The 14791-nt window shown below is 41.6% G+C and overlaps 1 protein-coding gene across 1 annotated transcript in view; it reads right to left on the bottom strand.

The window, feature by feature from the left end:
• Positions 1-9802: 9802 nt before the first annotated feature.
• timm50 (translocase of inner mitochondrial membrane 50 homolog (S. cerevisiae)) overlaps positions 9803-14791 on the bottom strand; it is a 45488-nt gene continuing 40499 nt past the window's right edge. Inside the window, exons 9-11 of the mRNA XM_056374500.1 lie at positions 13758-13914; positions 11363-11469; positions 9803-11273 (exon numbers count right to left, since the gene is read on the bottom strand). Coding sequence (XP_056230475.1) covers positions 11175-11273; positions 11363-11469; positions 13758-13914 — 363 coding nt within the window. The 3' untranslated portion in view covers positions 9803-11174. The remainder of the gene's footprint in view (positions 11274-11362; positions 11470-13757; positions 13915-14791) is intronic.

Raw genomic sequence — 14791 nt, 5'->3', positions numbered from 1 at the left:
CTGAACTTTGGACTGTGGCTGCCGCAGATACACCTCAGCCTTTTAACAGGCAGCAACAGAGGAGGAGGAGGAGGAGGAGGAGTGTGTGGGAGGAGGGGAAGGAGGAGAGGGGGGCGCTGCAAAAAATATTCACCTGAACAACGAGTCCTTCTCCGCTGCTGAAACACGTGCTGTGATTGAACTTGGGTCATTCAAACCGAAACTTTCCCTCAGTTCCTGAAAAAAAATCAAACGACTGCAACTTATTGTCAAACAAGCCCAGGACCAGGAATCACTACAGCTGAGATTTCACTGCAGACGAGGCGCAGCGGAGTTCCCTTTATACTGCTGACAGCGAGCCAACGTATTGTATTATTGGAGATGGTTGTTTCGGAGCTTTCCGGACAGCCTTTGGTTTCTGTTTGTTTTACGTGCACAGACTTGAACCGTGAGTGTAAGATGAGCCAAGTTTCTTTGGTTATAAATACAATGTGAACGCATCACGTCTTGCAGCTGCTTTAAGACTCTGCTGCTTTTATGTAAAAGTGTGAAACAAATGTGGAGTCAGTGGGTCTAAGTGGTGAGGGGACATTTCTTACAGTGTGGAGTGCCAATGAGTCTTCCATGGGACCATGCATGATGGGAGGAGGTATTGGTGGTGAGGGGGGGCTTTGATTCGCTTTCACCACCGAGGGGGCAATTATAGCAGAGCAATAGAACAAACTGTCAGGCGACAGCAGCAGTCGTCTAAGCGGCCAAACGCCCCCCCCCCCCCCCCCCGTTGACTGACCCGAGAGTGTACACACACCAACACTCATTCATTTTACTGATTGTGGTGTAGATTAACCCTGTCGGTCATTGACAATTTGAATCGAATTATGATTTAACATATCAATAGACTACATACAGGAATATTATAGGAACAGTAAATCTAGTGGAGGGAAGTGGAAAACTGTTCACGTGTGGAGTGCTGTCCCTGGGAGAGGGGTGGGGGCTGGAAGCACGCATACCTTACACACACACACATACACACACACACACAATTAACGCCCTTCAAGGAGAGACAGGCAGGAGGACTTCGATTTGGAGAAGTCAGATAAATTCTAGTGTGTGTTCATCCTGTCTGTGTGTGTGTGTGTGTATTTTTAGTGTGTGTGTGTGTGTGTGTGTATTTTTAGTGTGTGCGTGTGTTGTGGGGTCCCAGCTGTATGATAATGACCCCTACTTCAGCTGTGTAGCTGCTCTGATGTAATTAACATGAAGCACATTTCATTCAGAAACATAATGAGAACTTTTATTTTTATATCAAAGTCAATTTTGCTGAAAATAAATTTTACATTTACTGAAGTAAAACAGTGAATGAAGCTTTTAACTTCCTGTCTTTAAGTCCTGAGTGAAGTACAAGTAAAGGGTTCTGGTTGATGATGTGGTTGTTGATGTGTAAACAGATGTTATCCAGGTGAAGCTGCATCTCCATGACAATGTAACCTGATGAATCACAGCAGAGCATCATGTGTTTAAAGTCACATCTGAACCTCTCACTGCACCGTTCAGATACATGTGGTGAAGAAGGACACTATAATAACAAACAATGTTGAGACAGGACAGGTTTTAATGATAAGATGAGGAAAAGAGGCTGTGAGATGGATGCCATGTTACCTGACTGAGGATGACACTGAGATCCTATGGTGGCCCTGAGAGCTCAAAGCACTGCAACTTAAGAAAACATCCCCAATCACCTGGTAGAGCGAGTACCATGGAGGCGTAATCGTAGCCACAGTGGTGTTTGAGTCCAACCAATGGCCCTTTGTTGCATATCATCTCCTCTCTCTCTCTCTCTCTCTCGCTCTCTCTATCAGGAGTATAGCGAAAAATAACTTAAAAGAAAAGTGATGAACCGGGACACACATCGTTCAATGCCCAATTATGACTTTTGAAGTTAAAAGCATTGAAGTGCATTCCAGCCTATCATTTTTTAGTGTCCCCTGGAAACAATTCTGTTCTGTTGCGAGTCTTTGCAGCTCATGTGTTGTCAAATTAATGAAGATGTTTTCTAAATTTGTTTTGTGTTTTGTGTATTTGCATGTGTTTTCTTAAGATGCAGTGTGTTGAGCTCTCAGGGCCACCGTAAGATCCAGATTTGGGAGTTTGAGAAATCCAATAACAGTATACAGCTGGTTGTAAACACAACCATAACCATAAACACATAAACACACAAACACACAAACACACAACATGAATAAAATATCTTGATACTACTGGTTGAGATATAACTTGAGTTTAAATAAATAACTTCTACAGTTTGATTTCACTCAGGGACACTGGACACATGAGAATCCCTTTGGCTTTATCTGGACTGGGCAAACTGTCACTGTCACAGAGCAGTTTACCAAACACAAACCTACTTCATCTAAAGATAATTAGAACACACTTGTTTGACTAAATGCAGCTGTGACGTCACTCTGTCAGACTGAGTCATGTGACACATTGTTTCAATGCGTGCAGTGTGGACATGCACAGGTGAGATGGGCTGACAGGTGAGACAGGTGTGTGTGTGTTTGGGGGGGGGGGGGGGGGGGCTGCATGCTCACAAACAGTTGCTTTTTTTTTGCCCACCCCGGACCACCTCGCCCTCTATTGTTATTGTAATGAGGGCAGCGCGTGCCTCCGCTGGCCCTGACCCTCATCCAAACCACACACACGGCAAGAGGCACGCTTCATCTGCCCCCGACACACACACATACACGCCCACACACGTCTGGATACAAACACGGTGACAATTGTGCGCGTGTGTGCCCGTTTGTGTGTTTGTTCAGAAGCGTCACATTGACGAATAATATGATGTAAGCCCGCACACGGCCCGTAAATAATCACCTAAGTCACAGGTTCACGCGAGAACAGAGCCAAACTAAAGTAAACTGGAGCAAACTGTTGGTTTCCCGTGAGTCTGAATGAGACCGCGGTGGTTGTATAAAGTGACCTGCTCATACAGGCAAACGGAAATTTCACCACATCAGCTGACACAACAGAAACATCCAGTGGTTTTCTTCATGGTCACTGACCCTGATATTTTTGTCTTCAGCAGAAACAGCTTCAGTGTACCACTTCACAATAAAACTCCCCTTTGGATGTATGAATGGTTTATAACTAGTTTATTCATTATCTTGTTAACACTTTATAAATTATTTATAAGCTGTTATAAGATATTAGATTAAAAAAATAGTGAGCCCCTCTGTACTGTTAAGCCTCATATCTCATCAGTTACTGAGCTTTGTTTTCTCCATCTAAAGCCTTTGTACCTGCTGCTTCATCACGTTTGTTCAGTTACTAGCAATGAACCACCTTCATCGTCTTAATGTTCAGAAAGTTTCATTTGGCTGATCAAATTATGGCAGATCACATGGTCATATCAAATGAGCAGATTCAGCCTCTAAGGCCTGGGCAGTATTGTTGACCTTGACATGCTCTCAGCAGCTGTCCTCATTCTAATCACAGGTGTTGATCAGATTGTTGCTACAGTTGAGATTACATTTTGAGATTATATTATAAAGGTATATAAGGTGTTGTGATATAGAGCTGAACCGTGCTGAACAGCTACATTATTTCTGCTCTGTTCAGTGTAATAGTGAAAGTAACATAAGATGACAGTTTAGCTAGCTTGCTAATATTGCCAAACAAGCTCCCGGTCAATTTTTATTTATTTTTTTTCAATTTTTACCACTTAACAACTGTACAGCTATACATCTAAGTAGCTAATGTTAGTTGACGAAGTACCCACTGTTTGCTTGTGTTTGTCAGCTCAGACTCTGATCTCAAATTACTTAAACTTAATTCAAGTCCAATGCCCTTTACATTCACTCTCAGTACAGTTCATTTTAGCGAAATAAACCTAAACGCAAAGATAAGCCTAAAGTAGCTTAAAGACTTACATTACAAGTAAAATAACTCGTCTTGTTTAATGGTATTCTACTAGATAATCAATACAACTTGATTGGATATATGATGTATTTTTCCTATGCTAACAAGCAAGGCAAAAGGGCACTCACCTATTCATTTGAAGGATGAAGATGGGTGAAAAAAATCAAACTGCATTGTCCAGTCAAACGTGTCTCACTGTCTGTTTTCCCAAAATGCATCACAAAAAATACTGTAAATGACTGTTTTCTTTCCTCCAAGCAATACTGTAAAATGCTGTTTTAATGGTGTTTCACGAGAAAAACTTACAGTAATATACTGTATTTAAAGATAACAGGATTGTACTGTCGAAATTTCCCCGTACATTTAGAGGAATTTGTTACAGTGTACTTACTTACTTTACACCACTGATCATTAATGCGACCCCCCCAGTGTGTGAATGATACCTGCTCAGCACGAGCAGCGTCCGCTCCCTGGAGAGACAGGAGACGCGTGCACACAGCAGCGAGCAGCATCATCACCATCAGACCACAATATGCACATATTCGATCGGCGCCATCTGCTTATCGATCTGCTCTGACCCCCACCCCCCACTACCACCACCTCAAACACACACACACACACACACACACACACACACACACACACACACACACAAACACACACCTCTCTCTCTCACGTCGTCAGGTTCCACAAAAGAAAGGGACGCCACGCGCTCCTCTGGTTTGCCAACAGCGGACTCATCAGATGAAGCATTTTGTAAATATTTCTTTGAAATAAAGTTAATATTTCTGCTCTTTGTTAACCAGAAACAACCAGAGCTGCAGCTCACTTTTATTTTCATCATTGATTAATGATAAAAAAAATTATAGAATCTTCTAATTAATTTCATTAATTAATTGATGATTCGTTTGGTTTGCCTGTTATAATGTGCCACAGCTCAGAGGTCTGGTTTGGTCTGGTTTAGAGATTCGTGAAGGACAAATAAAGCATCAGCTCCTCATTACTCAAACTAATGATGATTCAATTATCAAACTGAGGAGTTCAACTTATGACTAATCACTGAATTGTTCTATAGGCTTATTTTGCATCGGGTCTGTACCTGTGTTTATAAACCTGCCTATTGGCTATGCACCTTGTAGCTTTTCATTAATTATTCCATATTTTTATTTGCACTGTGTATTTTCTGTTCTACTTATCTATCTATCTATCTATCTATCTATCTATCTATCTATCTATCTATCTATCTATCTATCTATCTATCTATCTATCCGTCCGTCCGTCCGTCCGTCCGTCCGTCCGTCCGTCCATCCGTCTATCTATCGCACATTTTGTTCTCCAACACGTGCCCAAATGGTCTGAAAAGAGGCGGCACGAGCTTTTGTTGAGGTGACGGAACACGTGGCTTGTGTCGCGTGCTGGGAGGAGGGTGAGAGGTTTGACAGAGAGAGCGCGAGAGAGAGACTGAGAAAAGGAGAGACAGACAGACAGACAGACAGACAGACAGACAGGCAGAGACCGTGGGAAAGTCTGCTGAGGTGTGAGCGGAGAGATCCAGCTCCGCGAGGCGTCAGGAGTCACACCTGCACAGACATGCGCAACCGCTGCGAAACAAACCACTATAACAAATACACATCAACATCACAATTCATAACAAACATACTTTCCTACTACATACTTTACCTGTCAATCACGGTTTGCCTTAGTCCCGCCCCCTCTCACCTGAAAAGGCAGAAGGCAGAACATAATTGGCTGTCCCACAGCGCAGCTTCATTCACATAAACTATATCCAACTTTTCTGATTTAGTGATACATATCTACTGCTGTAAAACATCTTCAATAACATCACTCAACTTTACTCTGTTCTTAAGAGCCAGGTTAGCATCTGATATATTTTTCTTTAAATAAGCAGAATAAATAATCTGGATTTCAGATAAATACACACTTACAGACATTTACCAAAGTGACAACATTTATCTTCAATTCAACAAGCTTAGTGTATTCAGACAAACAGTGCACATCCTACTCTAGATAAATGTGAAAAAAGTCTTGTTAAACGGGGGGGGGGGGGGGGGGGGGGGGGGTTCATCCTGAAGGTGCTACTTTTCAAGCCCTGCAGTCTGTTAGCTGGGCTAGCCTGCTGTTAGCAGCAGAGAGCTGCTGGAACGCAAATGGTGGGACTCATAAACCCCCAGAATGCTTCAGTCTTCCCAGGTTCACACCTCAAGAGCTCAGTGCTGTGGGAGGCTGACTGAATACATGGGAACACCCAGTCCTGAGCTCCAGTCGGTGATTTAACATTACAAACACATTATACAGCCATGTGTAACTCACTGTTTTTTCAATTCACATCGATGATTGAATATTTCAAATGAATTAAGACGAAGTGACAAATAGAAAAAAATCTGCAAAAACGTTCAGCTATGTCCATTATCTTCATATGAACTAAACTGCAGCCTGTGGACTCAATGTCCCATGATGTAATAAATGTAAATACACACAAACTTGAATTGAGTCTATATTTTTTGGGTGCGAACGCCTGCTCGGATTCAATCGCACTGTTGGATTTTGGTGACATTGTTTTGAATTCTGGTTATCTCCCAAACTGCCGCCGGCACACACACACACACACACACACACACACACACACAACCCGCGGGCATCATTAAGGGGTTTTTGGCACGTGGTCGTCTGTCCGTTGCGGGGGGTGGGGGGTGGGGGCTTTTTCACCTGAGAAACAATTCGCAGGTAGGTGTGAGCCGCGAGCCCCTCCTCTCGCCACTTGTTCTCTCCTTTCACGAGCTCTTGTCAAACCATGTAATTAACATGACTTAAAGCCACGCGCGTGCACTCACAATCACACACCCACACATACACGCACATAATTCATTACCATCTCTGTGTGCGCGCTTCATTAACGTGTCCATATCAGAGAGATAGTTGGAAGCGTCTTGTTGGGAAATAAAACCCGCTGATATTAATAACACACACACACACCCTCCACAGTGACAGCAGAGTGTCTCATAGAAACAACCACACAAGTGTTGAGGTCTGTTGAGCTCATCACCACCACTCACACTCAGCTCTGTGTGTGTTTCTGACACTGGAGATTAAATGATGATTCACTCTTTAATAAAGTTTCTTTCTCTCTGCTGCTTTATGATTATGAATGTTTCTACTTACAACCTATATTCTACACTACACTACATTCATATGGCATATTTTAGTTACTTAACGTATTTTACATTTTAAAAAAACAAGATTCAAGATTCAGATTAAACTACATTAAACTACATTTAATCAACCGTACTGAAGTAAAGGCTACAGTTTTGAGGTACTATTTAATAGTTTTCATTACTTTTTACTTTAAGATGAATATTTTAACATAACAAACTTTTAAAAGACAACACATCACTAAAGATTTAACCAGAGGTTTCCAATGCCTTTGGTTCCTAACGTCTTAAAGAAAGCAGTGTGTGTAGGCAGATCACAGTTCATACAGATCCACAGCTGAACTTAAACAACTGACATAACTCTTGATGCCGAAGCTAAAATACTGCTAAGTCTTCCACTATCAGATTCACTTATTTGGTCCAGAATGAGTTAGCCTGTGGTCTCCTGACTCTAATCTGTGAAAACAGGATTATTAAGACACTGATACAAATACCGGCTGTTAGTTCCTAATCGTTAATTAGATCTGCCTCCATAAAAACCTCTTAAACCCCTCTTATCGTCCTGGGCTGCTTCACTTCACTTCCTGCAGCGTTTTACACACGGTGGATAAATAAGAGCAGCGGTGAATCTCGCCGATCAGTTCATCCCCTTGAGAAGATTTTAATCTGTTTGCTTTAAACAACAGCAGACTCAGCCTTCTCCAGGACACAGCTCTGACTTACTCAAGTACAGGAATGTTACTAGTTGAATACGTTTAAAGAGAGCAGCCTCCTCTTTGCTCTGTTTCCAAAATAAAGTTTATGAGCTTGTAACAAAGTTTTATTGTGTGTAAAATATTTTCAATAAAAGGTTTGGCAGAACTGGTGAGTGTGTTTTCACTTTATTGAAAGTTTGCGGTGGCGAATATTTGGATCTTTTTTTGTTCCGATTGCTGCAGTGTTGTGTTCTTTTCATTTTTCCACAGCGTCCTAATGAGGCTCTTCTATTTATTTCTCTCATACACCAGAGGGACATTTGAGTGGTCTGTTGTCCTCTTTTACAAGTTCAGAGAAGCCACAGACGCCCAGCCCACAGCTGTCTATGGCAGCTAGTTAACCACCTTACCTCTAAACTTTGTGGGAGGAAGTCGGGGTACCCGAAGGAAACGAGGTTAACATGCAAACTCCACACAGAAAGTCCCACAATCCATGAGACATTATGAAACACAAAGTTGGTGTTCAGGTCAAGTCAAAAACCTAAGATACAAGATACAATGTTAAAAAAATCTGACCTTAATGAAAAATGAGACACATGCACATTGTAAAAAAAAGACTAATGTGACAATGAATTATAGTGACTGTAACAAAAGTTCTTTTTACCTACATTCCATGTAAGTAAAAGTTAACTCCAAATTACGACTCAAGTCAAAATTACAAAATTCTAAACAAAAAATCTTACTTAGGTCAACAATGTGACATTCAAAGTTATAAATCTGATTTATTATTTTAATGTAAATGAATCGAAATGATGGGATAGATAGTAGAGAGGAAAGTAAAAAAGAAAGAAAGTAGGAAGGTAAATCTTGACATATCCAATCAAAATTCCAGCTTTAATTAAATATGAATTAATTCAAAAATCAAAGCTGTGACTTAGTTTATTAAATGCGACACTAAGTGAAAATTGATACATAAAAATTGTAAAATACTAAAAGAATGCTGTAAAACAAAAATAAAACCACACAAACAAAAAAACCTGGTCTGGTAAAGATCCAGAGGAGCTGCTGGAGGTGAGGAAAGCCTCCTGCTGTTTGTGTTCGTATGTATTTGTGCCAACAGAAGATTCAGCCTTTCCCATCGTTCCCTCTGGACACTGACTCATTTCCATGCCACTCTCTTGAAGCCACGACGAGACCTGGGAGTTTCAGAGGTGGTAATTGTCCCAACACCTTCACAGGGTTTGAAGACAGGTGGATGTGAAGCAGGAATCCAGCAGAGAGAAGAAAAGAAAAACAGGTTTATAGGTTCAAGGTACCGCAGGGTTTCTGCTTTAAATCTAAGAATGTGGATGATTCCTGAGGTTTGGTTTCAACTTTGTTTTTCTGTAAATTTTACTCAAAAAACATACAGGACTACACGTTCTCTTCAACCCTCATCATTTTATCTGTAGTTTGGAGGAAAAACAAAAAATTAAATCCTTTTTATCTCTGTCTTTTTTCTATTCCATACACAAGTAGTATTACTAATGTAACTCTTAACTTACACTGTAATATATGTGATTTAAAGTGAGACATGAAGTATACAGTTAAAATTCAAACAACATTCAGCTCTCAATTACACAAAAACAGAGTAAATTGGTTAATCAGTAATTAAAAGTTGTGAGGTATTGAACATTATTTGAGGTTTAGACTTTCTTGTTGAAGTTAGTCAGAGGAAAAGAATACTTTAAAAACTGGTTATTTATGAGAAGGAAAATTCAGTATAAGGAAGGACTGAGGAGAAAGTCACTGCTTGTAAACAGTAAGGGAGAAACTCAACAGCAATAAAAACATCAAAATTATTTATATTATTGGAAACACTGGAAAGGAAAACGCCAATTATCCTGTTGAGGAAAAAATTCCATTGTTTTATATTTGGACAGAAGGAATGAACTCATGTCAAAAAAAAATGTTGTATTTATAAGAACGTGAAGAACAGAGAGGAGAAGCTTTGATCAGCAGCAGCTGTGTGTTCAAAACATGAAATAATAAAACATCACATCAACATGATTTGTTTCCTTTATTGAGGATGTCTATGGCGAATTCACATCAATACGGATTTTCAACAAGCACATGACAGAACAGCAGCTGAGCCTCGAACACCGTCGTCATGGTGTCTCAAAACTTCCTCACTTAATTTGGATGGTGGTGAGAAAAGAATGAGAGTTCAGAGAGTTACACCTGATTTAAGGTTTCACAGTAAGAATAGAAAACATAGGCCTCCTCATTAAATCCTGCATCAATGCAGTTAACATGTATGAGTAACAGTAAGGCATATTTATAGAGAACGTAGGTGTTGTAGTTTATCTGACATGGATCCAATTATCATCAACATATAGTTCATGTTGACCAAAGCCACACACACACACACACACACACACACACACACACACAAACACACATCGTTCTGCTGCCCCAAACATGCAATAGAGAGGAAATGACTGAGACTTTTCTTTTTTAAATTAAATCATAAACTTTACTTGTGAGGACTTTTTAAAATAGTCTTCAGTAAGAACCAGCAGCTCTGAGCTAAGCCACAGACAGACGAAGAGAGTCAGGAAGTGAGGGGGCAAACTGACACCCTTTTTTTTTTTTTTCTTTCAAGAAAAATAATAAGAAAATTTAGAGCGACACTTTTAACTGATGTGAAGAGAAATTATAAGTGAACCTTTACTTCAGTTCTTCTCTTCCACCACTGGCTCAGCTGCCGTTCCAGTCTTCATCATGACGTCCACGCTGCCGCCGCTGGACACTCTGACGGTCTGACATACTGAATGAACTCTTAAGAATACTATGTATTGTTTATTTTTTAGAAACATGTTCATTATTCTAACATCTTCTGCAGCAGCCCGTCAGCACAGTCTGACACAAAGAGAAATACAAAATAAAATAAAATAAAATACACATTCGGAAGGTGTGGTACAGGACAGAGCGCTACTGATCTCAAGTCAGATCCTGCGAGCGGTGGGGCCGACCAGAGCTGGAGTGGAGAATAGCAGTGCTGATCTTAGATCTGCCTCCAACCACCAACAAGAGTTTTAACCGGACCTGGATCCTCTCCAGCTTAGACAGTCAGCAGCCTGATATTCATCAGTGGACACCAAGATGACCAAGGGAGGGGGCCACTGACGGCCTGCCTCCGAAAAACAGGAAGTGCCTCTCTCATTGGTGCAGACGCCGGCCAATGTCTTCACTCCGTTCCAGCGCTGCAGACCTGCCCACTGAGACATGATTGGTTGCTTGTGACAGCGAAGACCGCCCAGCTATGGTACGCAGACCCGCGGCGCCCCTTCTCCCCTCTGGCCTCTCCCCTCACCTTCACGCTGGCAGAGAGCCGGGCTGCGATTGGTGGAAGTGTGAGAAGGGGCGGGGCTCACTGCTGTTTGGAGCGCCAGAACCGCGAGGTGATGGAGCCGAGAGAGAGTCCCTGTTTTTTCTGCTGGGAGAGCTCGGCCAGACGCTGCTCCTCCTCCTGACAGACGGAGGTCAGGGATTCAAATCAGTTACATTAAACAACATCTAGGCAGACAAGTGCAGGGTGCGTTTGATTTCTCCTCCTACCTGTGCCAGCTGAGCCTGTCTGCGTTTGAAGGCCTCGATGGGGTCGTCTTCCAGAGCGTAGTTCTCCAACACTGAGCGAACGTCCTCCACGCCGCTCAGAGCGATGGCTGACAGAAGAGAGAGAGAGAGAGGAGAGAGGGGAGCTCAAACGGGAAGCAGATACTTTTCTGTTTTACAAGTAACAACGTCCTACACTCATCTAGATGAGTTAGACTGAGGTGATATGAAAAACAGTTTATAACTGGATCAGGAAGTGATTATTAGAAGAATAGGCGTTTCATATTTGAAATTATATTTATAAAAAAAATAAACTGGAGGCAGGTTACATGATATGAGACCATCAATGAAATAGTCTCTCAACACTCACAAGGTCATCTTCAAAGTCTAACAACTGTAACAAAGTACAAACAATCTGAATGAATGAAATGCCCTCACCACAACTAACATATGCAACCTGATTCTTTCAGACACTGTCTCTGTTCTCATAGCTCCACTAGCTGCTGTAGTTGTAATGTTATACGGGACCGAATAATCAGAACTTAAACAGCAGATCGTTTAACCTACATCATCTCAAATCAAGGACTACTTTTAGGCACAACTAAGAAGACTCGATGCTCACGACTTGAGGCTCAGGTGGTAGAGTGGTTTGACCACTGATTGGCTGTTCAATCCCCAGCTTCTCCTGTCAGTGTGCTGAAGTGTCCTTGGGCAATACACTGAACCCAAATTTGCTTCACTTGTAAGTCGTTTTGGAGAAAAGTGTCTGCCAAATGTAAATGTGGTCAAGGAGTAGACCTTACTTTGAGCTCGTCCCATTAGAAAAGTTAAGACACTGGCAAAACTTTAACTTTGCTGCAGTGTGAGTGTTGTCTGTCAATGTCGTCCAATCAAATTCACCCAAGCACACATGGAATTAATTCAACACCAACAAATGTCCTTGTGGTTTTTTTCTCTATAAGACTCTTATCACAAGACAAAATATTAAAAATAGTGTGACATGCATGAACAAATGAAAAAGGAAAGGTGGGGACAGCTAGATTCAGGGCCAACATCTTTGACCTGAAGATTCTCACCTCTACAGTCCTTTAGTCAGTGTAACACCAAAAACGCGCTCACAGGTCGGGATCATTCAGTTTGAGAGTCTAACATGAGCAATGTAAGCTCTGCACAAACCTTGTAATAAATGACTTTATATCTCACACATCTGGATAGGGTTGTCACGATACCAAATTTCTGTTTCGATACCGATACCAATATGTATTTCGATACTTTTCGATACTTTTTGTAAAAAATATTTCATTATATTATGTATTGCCTTAATGGGTTATTCAAATATTTAAAGAATGTAATTTAATTTTTAAAAATATATTTTTTAATGTATTTATTAACCATGGACATGTTTTAGCTCTCTGTTTGCAGGCTACTGTAGGTTTACTACTGGGCTGGGAGGGGCTTTGTACTTCTTTCATTGACATTACAGTGCAGTGAACAGGTGAACAACATTATCACCTGTCGTTCTTGACTGAAGTTTCGGAACAAGTCCGCATGGTTGTCCTTTAAATGTTTCGACAGGTTTGAAGTGTTGCCTCCTTTTTCGAGACACACTTTGTAGCACCGCTTGCACTGCGGTGCCTCTGGGTTCAGTGGCTCGCCTTTATCGTTCGGTTTGAACCCGAAATATTTCCACACCGTACTTCGGGCCCCCATTTTGTCCACAAGTACGGGCTTTTCTGCAGCTGCCATCTCTATCTACTGTATTTTCTTCAACCCGCTCCGTCTGTCTAAGACGCGACTTGTCGTTTCTCTCTCCTCCTCAGTCTAAGTGCGCGTGGGAGGCGGCTTACATCCGCTCGGGCAACTACGTCACACTCGCTGGCCTCGCTGTGCTTAAAGAGACAGGCTCCAATTTACAATTCATTTGCATTCAATAAAATGAAATAAAAGTACCGTTTGTTTTTAAATGCTGGTATAGTACCGTTTTCAAAACTCTAGTATCGCCGTACTATACTGGTACCGGTATACCGTGCAACCCTACATCTGGAGGAGTTCTCATTTCCAAATGATACCACTCTGTTTTCTTTCTGAATGCCGACAAAATCTATAATCCTAATAATTCTGTGTAAAACGCCAAAGTTAATGACTGATTTAGACAAATCAGTGTGAGCAGGTTTATTCCAGGCAACAAATCTTCACATGACAGTAGGGTGTTGTCCCTGTGCCATAGCTCAGCAGAGAGTTTTCTACTGAAGAGACAGTAACTTTGGAAGATCCCCACTTGACTTGACTGTAACTTAAACTTGAGCGTTGTATGGCAATGTACATGAAAATGGAAAGAGAGAAATAAACAGGCAGACTGGGAGGGATGGGGCCCTGAATGCCTTGCTCTGTGTCTTACTCTTGAGGAAGTTGGCGAGGTCGTAGAGTGTCCGGTCCTCCGAGTTTCCGTCCCACTTCTTTAGAGCCATGCCGTTGAAGGGCTGCAGGCTGAACGCTTCCCGCTTACAGTCCACCACAATCACCTTACTGGTGTCTCTGTTCAGACACGAAACGTCCTGAAAAAAGACATCATACAGTCCATCATGGAAATGACTCAGAGATCTGAAACACTGAGTAAAGTGGGTAACCAAGGTGATGGAGGATCTACTTTTAGGTATGAAAACCACACTAAAATAAAATAAAGACACTTTGGGTTGGTTAGGTTTGTTTTAATTAGCCTGTCCCCCCTCCAGCCCAACAGAAGCTGTGGGACTCAGTTGACCTTTTTAAGCCCTAATCAAATAAGCAACTATTATTTTAATAATCCTTAATATTCACTCAGATTAAAACCCACAAAACACACACTTTCTCTGGTAGGCCCAGCTGGTGACTATGAGTGTGTGTGTATATTTGTATGTGTGAGACAGATGGAGGGGGACGCTCCGTGTTGTCTCTATCACCAAGCTCATCTGGTGCCCAGCCCCCAGATGAGCTGTGTTTGTGTGCAAACCCCAGTGGACACATTTGTCCATCCTCCTCACAGCCAATGAATAAAAGGCATCTGTCTTCCCTCAGAGTGTGTGTGTGTGTTCTGAAAAGCTAGAACGGAAACTGAAGCATCTGCGCACGCACACACATACACATACGTATGTACAATAATGATATTTAGGTACATTCACCCCCGTTTTCACTTCATATGGTTCAGACCATGGAGGTCATCAGATCAGTCTGAGGTAGTGAGCAGCACAGGGAAGCAGAAAACACATTTATCATCATTTCAATTCTATTTTTTTTCAGTCTTTCCTGTAATTTTTACTGTTTGGCTCCATGTAGACGACATCTACCTCTGAATATGATTCAGAAGAAACAGGACAAGAATCTCTGGCAAATAAAGCAAATAAAGAAATCAAACCTTCTGTTTGGTTTCAACATCACGGGTCAAAAAGGTTGAGA

The sequence above is a fragment of the Seriola aureovittata genome, chromosome 4 (genome assembly GCF_021018895.1).
Source record: "Seriola aureovittata isolate HTS-2021-v1 ecotype China chromosome 4, ASM2101889v1, whole genome shotgun sequence".
Classification (NCBI taxonomy): domain Eukaryota; kingdom Metazoa; phylum Chordata; class Actinopteri; order Carangiformes; family Carangidae; genus Seriola; species Seriola aureovittata.
This window is presented reverse-complemented; position numbering and strand designations above follow the sequence as displayed.